The 6926-nt window shown below is 41.0% G+C and overlaps 1 protein-coding gene across 1 annotated transcript in view; it reads right to left on the minus strand.

The window, feature by feature from the left end:
* Positions 1-2815: 2815 nt before the first annotated feature.
* EEF1A1 (eukaryotic translation elongation factor 1 alpha 1) overlaps positions 2816-6926 on the minus strand; it is a 5887-nt gene continuing 1776 nt past the window's right edge. Inside the window, exons 3-7 of the mRNA XM_012805071.2 lie at positions 6636-6926; positions 6401-6551; positions 6051-6307; positions 5732-5966; positions 2816-5635 (exon numbers count right to left, since the gene is read on the minus strand). Of these exons, the coding sequence (XP_012660525.2) occupies positions 5511-5635; positions 5732-5966; positions 6051-6307; positions 6401-6551; positions 6636-6926 (1059 nt within the window). The 3' untranslated portion in view covers positions 2816-5510. The remainder of the gene's footprint in view (positions 5636-5731; positions 5967-6050; positions 6308-6400; positions 6552-6635) is intronic.

Below are 6926 nucleotides of genomic sequence, written 5' to 3' on the forward strand. Positions count from 1 at the left end.
AAAAAAAAATCAGGTGATGATTGTTCAGTGCCCATAGCTCAGTGGTTAGGGCGCCAGCCACATACACCGGGACTGACAGGTTTTAACCAGGCCCTGGGCCTGCTAAACAACAATGACAACAATAACAAAAAACAGCCGAGTGCTGTGTCAGGCATCTGTAGTCCCAGCTACTTGGGAGGCTGAGGCAAGAGAATTGTGTAAGCCCAAGAGTTGGAGGTTGCTGTGAGCTGTGACATTACAGAACTCTGAGGGTGACATCGTGAGAGTCTGTCTCAAAAAAACAAACAAAAAATGAAAATCAGGTGATGTTAACCATAGTTTGTAGGTACAATGGAGTTGCTTAAGACAACTGTGCTGTGATCTTCCAAACAACTGTAATTAATAAAAGCTACTATTTATTGGCTACTTAAAGTAGGCCAGATACTGAGCAGAGGATGCCCTATTGCATACTCATTCATCTTCACAACAATCTGAGAGAGGGCATTCTCCAGTTAGATAAATGATGAAAGGGATAACTTTTTTCTACTTATACCACTGATCATATAGTCCAAATTCATCAATTTAAGAAAGTAACTCCCCCCCAAAGATGATTTCTCTCTTGAGTCACATTAACAGAAGCACCTCTATATTAAGACAACAGTATTTGGGCGGCGCCTATGACTCAAGGAGTAGGGTGCCAGCCCCATATGCCAGAGGTGGTGGATTCCAACCCAGCCCTGGCCAAAAAAAAAAAAAAGACAACAGTATTTTTTTTTTTTTTTTGAGAGTTTTAAGCTGTCACCCTGGTAGAGTGCAGTAGCATCACAGCTCACAGCAACCTTAAACTCTTGGGCTTAAGCCATACTCTTCCCTCAGCCTCCCAAGTAGCTGGGGCACTGCCAAGAGAACAGTATTTGAAAAAAGCTATCAACTGGAAAAAAGAACGGTATGGGAAGAATCTAGGCACTATGTGACCCCAGATTAAGGAACAACTGTAGGAACTGAAAGTGTTTAGCTCAGATGTGACTAAGGGGTACCAAGTGGTGTCTTCGAGTACATCTATGGCTCTTGTAGAAAAGAAAATGAAGTCATGATTATACTAGAACCTAGATATAGTGACTGGAAGGAACCAACAGACAAATTTAAACAAATTTGGTAACTTAAGAGAAGGTAAGGTCTCCTTACCTAACCTCTTCATACATCAGTCTGTCTTTTATAGTAGAGGTATCTGCTCACTACAAAGAGTGGTGAGGATTCAATGAGATGGCTCTAATATATGACATACAAAGATTTCATTGAATAGATTGAAAGTTGATTTGAGGTAGGTGGTGTGGCTCATGACTGCAACCCCAGCACTTTCAGAGGCCAAGGAGAGAGGATTGCTGAAGCTAGTGCAAGACCAGCATGGGCAAGATAGGAAGATTGTCTCTATGAAAAATAAAAAAATTAAGCCTAGGCATTGGAGGTTACAGTTAGCTATGGTCGCACCACTGTACTCCAGGCCTGGGAAATAGGACATCCTGTACAGACAAAATGGTTCGGTGCCTGTGGCTCAAGGGGCTAAGGTGCCAGCCACATGCACCTAAGGTGGGTTCGAATCCAGCCAGAAACCCCGCCAAACAATAATCATGGCTGCAACCAAAAAAAAAAAAAAAAAAAATAGCCAGGCATTGCAGCAGGCGCCTGTGGTCCCAGCTACTTGGGAGGCGGAGGCAGGAGACTGGCTTGAGCCCATGAGTTTGAGGTTGCTGTCAGCTGTGATGCCACAGCACTACCCAGGGGGACAGCTTGAGGCTCTGTCTCAAAAAAACAAAATCCCCCCAAAATTGACTTGAGTAGGTTAGACTTAAAAGATTTTTAAGTTTTCTTCTCAGTTTTTGTGATCCTGTGTTGGGACAAGGTCATGTTAAGCATCATACTCTGAGATATTTAAGAAGTAATACATTCTTTATTAACTCCTACTAATTACCTTTCCCTTGGGCCTCAGCTATTCCTGACAAAAACCTCTGGCTGGTCTAAATACATCCCTTTTTGCTTGTCTCCCATAATACCCTCGTTTTCCCTCATAATTGCAACTCAGAATTACCTGTTTATTGACCAGCTTCCTCACTAACTACAGATTCAGCTGTGTCCATGTCGTTCGCAGCTGTTCTCAGTGCCGAGTACACAGTAAGCACAGTATTTCTAAACAAATGACTTTTCATTGTCCTAAAAAATCTCTGTAACACTATTTTTTTTACTTAAAGAAACTAATCTCTTAGCCAGCCTGAGCAAGAATGAGACCCTGTCTCTGAAAAATAGCCAGGTGTTGTGATGGGTGCTTATAGTCCCAGCTACGTGGCTGAGGCAAAAAAAATCACTTGAGTTCAGGAGTTTGAGGTTGCTGTGAACTACGTATGATGTACTCTACTGGGAGCAAGAAAGTGAGACTCCCTCTCAAAAGAAAAAAAAATCTCTTGGCTGGGTGCAATAGCTCGCTCTTGTAATTAAAGCACTGTGGGAGGCTGAGGTGGGTAAACTGCCGTAACTCTGGAGACCGGCCTGAGCCAAGAGACCCCGTCTCTACCAAAAGTCTTGTGGTGGGCACCAGTAGTCTCAGCTACTTGGGAGGCTGAGGCAAGTTCATCACTTCAGCCCAAGAACTTCAGGTTACTATGAGCTAGGCTGACATCATGGCACTCCCCACCCCCCACCAAAATGATCTCTTGAATAGTGTTTCACTTAGTAGAACTTGGCAGTTTCATATTCAGTATATTTTATCACACAGCCCGGTAGTCCCACTTCTACATATTCATACAAGTAAAATCAAGATGTATATTACACACAAGCCTATATGTAAATGTTTATAGCAGCTTTATTCATAATCACCCCAAACTGGAAACAACCAAATGTCCCTCAGCTGGGAATGGATACAAACGGTCATACATCCATTAAAAAGGAACAGATTACTGACGTATGCAAAATGGTTGAGTCTTTGAGGCCAGACTCAGGTTATAAACTGCATGAGACCAAGTATGAGTACTGCAAAGAAATAAGGATAGTGAACAAGTCAGTGGTTACCATGGCTAGGTTGAGAGGGGATTGGCTACAAAGGGGCATAGGCTAACTTTGGGGATGATGGGAACCTTCTTTAATCTAGTTGTGGTTATTGTATACATTTGTCAATTTCTATAACTGTCAATTTTCCAGTTATATTGTATACATTTGCAGACCTACTTCGAAGAGATTAATTTTACAGTAAATACCTCAAACACAAATTTAAAGTTTCTTGCTTCAAGCTTTCATCTTTTGCTTAGAATTTAAATATCCTTTATGTATCCCATGAAGACTGAAATTTTTTAACCCTTACAGATCCATGGGCCTATTAAAAGTAGTCTAAGGTAAAACACAAACTTTTGACAGGTGGAATACATAGGTCAGAGCAAGAGATTGTTTCCTCAAATGAAGCCTTTTGGAATTAAGCTAGGCTGTAACTGTAATAGTCACTAAAAAACACTTGAACTGTTTGCAAGGCCATGTTTACGAAGTACTAACCTAGTGCTAATGGTCTACTGACTTGTCAACATTCTTTATGGAGCAAGAACTGAAGCTGGATTGAGGTTATTTTGGAACAAATCCTATCCCACCAGGAATTGACTTCCTTGAGAAAAATAGCTGAGAGCTGATACACCTAAGAATTAAGGTGATTATCAAGGGGACCATGGGAAAAGTAAAAGTACTGAAATTGAGCCCCTTACACGGGTATACTGTGAGTTAGAAGGGAAAAAGAATCAAATACCTTAATGACAATGTTTATATAACTAGAATGCCTTTTCCTCTTTCATCTCTATTAGCAGAACTCCTAGGGTGAACTTCAAGTTCACATGTAAAGTTACAACCAAATGTAGCCTGTTCAATATAAAACATGATTTAAAAAGTACAGCACTAATTTTAGGCATTCAATTGTTTTGAAACCCACTGCAAGTGTTTTGTACATTCCAACACAATCACTGTGTAAAATATGCTACACTTTATCAAGTTTGAAAATTCATCTGTGTACTGAGCTAGTTGATGCTGAGTGCCAGTAGGTGGTGCTCATACAAGACAGTTGTCTTAATTGCACACTAGGTTTCAGAGGAACTGAATCTCAGGATACAAATTAGCTAAACTGGAGCTTCCAGTTGTTCCTTATCCCATGGTGGTAGCAATTTTCCAGTTATACCTTGATTCTTGGGCGTGTAATCAGCTTATGCCAATTTGGCTTAACACACCTATCGGCAAACTAGTCCTAAGAATCTTACCTTTGTCTCCAATAAACAGCAAGCTTAAAACAAAGGAAACCGAGAACAGTCAATTTATAGTCCCACAATGCCTAAGAGCACTGTTAAGTGATAAGGCATTTTACCCAGCACTGATTGGAAAGGTTTAATGTCTTTTCCTCATTTATCTATGGTCACTTCAGGCAGCTCAATCAGGTATTTTGGAATTGAGACCTTTGCTTCTAGGTGATCATTCTTAAACCCCTTAAATCCCTCCGAAGTTTTCCTGTGTAACATGTTTAACAAAACTTTCTTTCCATAATCAAAATAATCATTTAAAGTCTGCCTGACACACAGAATTACTGTCAAACCCCATGGAAAAACTGCTGTATTTCAAATGCCAAAGTATCTAAAACCAGGAACTCAAATGAGTCATCACTGTCTGTCACTTAAGGAAACAAATGTACCTGTTATGACCCCTTAATTTCCTTTCTATGACCCACTGGCCCTCCTTTAGTCCCCTCTGGACAATTTACAAGTTGTTGGTTATTCCAAAGAAAGATGTGGCAGATCCACTTCTGTCCAACTAATTAGGTAGTTCAAAACCTTAAGCTAACTAACTAACATTTTTGATTACCTGCGCTGGTAAATCAGTATCACTTGGCAACTTCCAAAACTATTTCGAACTAGAATAAAGCCCTCAGTTTGAGGTACCAGTTTACCTCAAAACGCTTGTCCACTGTCTAGTAATGTTATTTTTTACACAACTTTGTATTCACATGAAATTCCTACGGAAGTAGGTTAATAGTTAATCCTCACAGTCCTTTTCCTAGCAGTGGAGTAGCTTGATACTACTTAATTTTACATTCAAGTAACTAACAGCTACTTTATAATCCCTCTTCAGTAACACAAACATCAACTCAAGCATTGTTTTCTGTTTCAGCACATCCATCACCTGAACATTTCTAAAAATTTTCGTGCTGACCAAAAGACGACACAGGTTTCTCATTAAACTTTGTTTTAATGGGTCTCAAAATTCTGTGACAGATTTTTGGTCATGTTGTTTCCATTAAAAAGTACTGATTTTAAAAACTAATAACTTAAAAACTGCCACACAAAAAGAAACAAATGGTCCACAAAACATTTTCCTTTCCTTCTGAAGGTTTTACGATGCATTGTTATCATTAACCAGTCTTTTACTATTAAACTTAAATGGCCAATTGAAACAAACAGTTCTGAGACCGTTCTTCCACCACTGATTAAGACTGGGGTGGCAGGTATTAGAGATAATATTCATTTAGCCTTCTGAGCTTTCTGGGCAGACTTGGTGACCTTGCCAGCTCCAGCAGCCTTCTTGTCCACTGCTTTGATGACACCAACAGCAACCGTCTGTCTCATGTCACGAACAGCAAAACGACCTATTAAGACAAATTTAGGTTTACCATGAGAAAACACTTGGTTCACAAACAGCATTTTTCCTATTTTACTTATTGTACTTAAGTAGTCATCCTTACCCAGAGGAGGATAATCTGAGAAGCTCTCAACACACATGGGTTTGCCAGGAACCATATCGACGATGGCAGCATCACCAGATTTCAGGAATTTGGGGCCATCTTCCAGCTTTTTACCAGAGCGGCGGTCAATCTTTTCCTTCAGCTCAGCAAACTTGCAGGCAATGTGAGCTGTGTGACAATCCAGTACAGGAGCATAGCCAGCACTAATTTGGCCTGGATGGTTCAGGATAATCACCTTGGAACAGAAATTTGTGTTCAGTGTCTTAAAAGACTTTGGGCTCTGAAGCAAGTTAGGAACATGGTATTACAAATGCCTTACCTGAGCAGTGAAGCCAGCTGCTTCCATCGGTGGGTCATTTTTGCTATCACCAGCAACATTGCCACGACGAACATCTTTGACAGACACATTCTTGACATTGAAGCCCACGTTGTCTCCTGGAAGAGCTTCGCTCAAAGCTTCATGGTGCATTTCCACAGACTTTACTTCAGTTGTAACATTAACTGGAGCAAAGGTGACCACCATGCCGGGTTTGAGAACCCCAGTCTCCACTCGGCCCACAGGGACAGTACCAATACCTAGAATGGGCAGCATAACACTTTAAGTAAAATGCAGATGGCATTTATCCAAGCCTAAGTTCTGCCTTTAGAGTACTTTAAAATGCTACTTACCACCAATTTTGTAGACATCCTGCAGAGGCAGACGCAAGGGCTTGTCAGTTGGACGAGTTGGTGGCAGAATGCAATCCAGAGCTTCAAGCAGTGTGGTTCCACTGGCATTGCCATCCTTCCGGGTGACTTTCCATCCCTTGAACCAAGGCATCTAAAATAAAACAGAAGACTGTCAATGTTAGCATCCAATGGCCACTCCCAGAGCTTTTCAACAACTGTCTCAAAAGTCACTTACGTTTGCACTTGGCTCCAACATGTTGTCACCATTCCAACCAGAAATTGGCACAAATGCTACTGTGTCAGGGTTGTAGCCAATTTTCTTAATGTAAGTGCTGACTTCTTTAACGATTTCCTCGTATCTCTTCTGGCTGTAGGGTGGTTCAGTGGAATCCATCTTGTTAACACCAACAATTAGTTGCTTCACACCCAGTGTGTAAGCCAGAAGGGCATGCTCACGGGTCTGCCCATTCTTTGAAATACCAGCTTCAAATTCACCAACACCAGCGGCAACAATCAGGACAGCACA

The sequence above is a fragment of the Otolemur garnettii genome, unplaced genomic scaffold, assembly GCF_000181295.1.
Source record: "Otolemur garnettii isolate 467f Iridium unplaced genomic scaffold, OtoGar3 scaffold00035, whole genome shotgun sequence".
Lineage (NCBI taxonomy): Eukaryota > Metazoa > Chordata > Mammalia > Primates > Galagidae > Otolemur > Otolemur garnettii.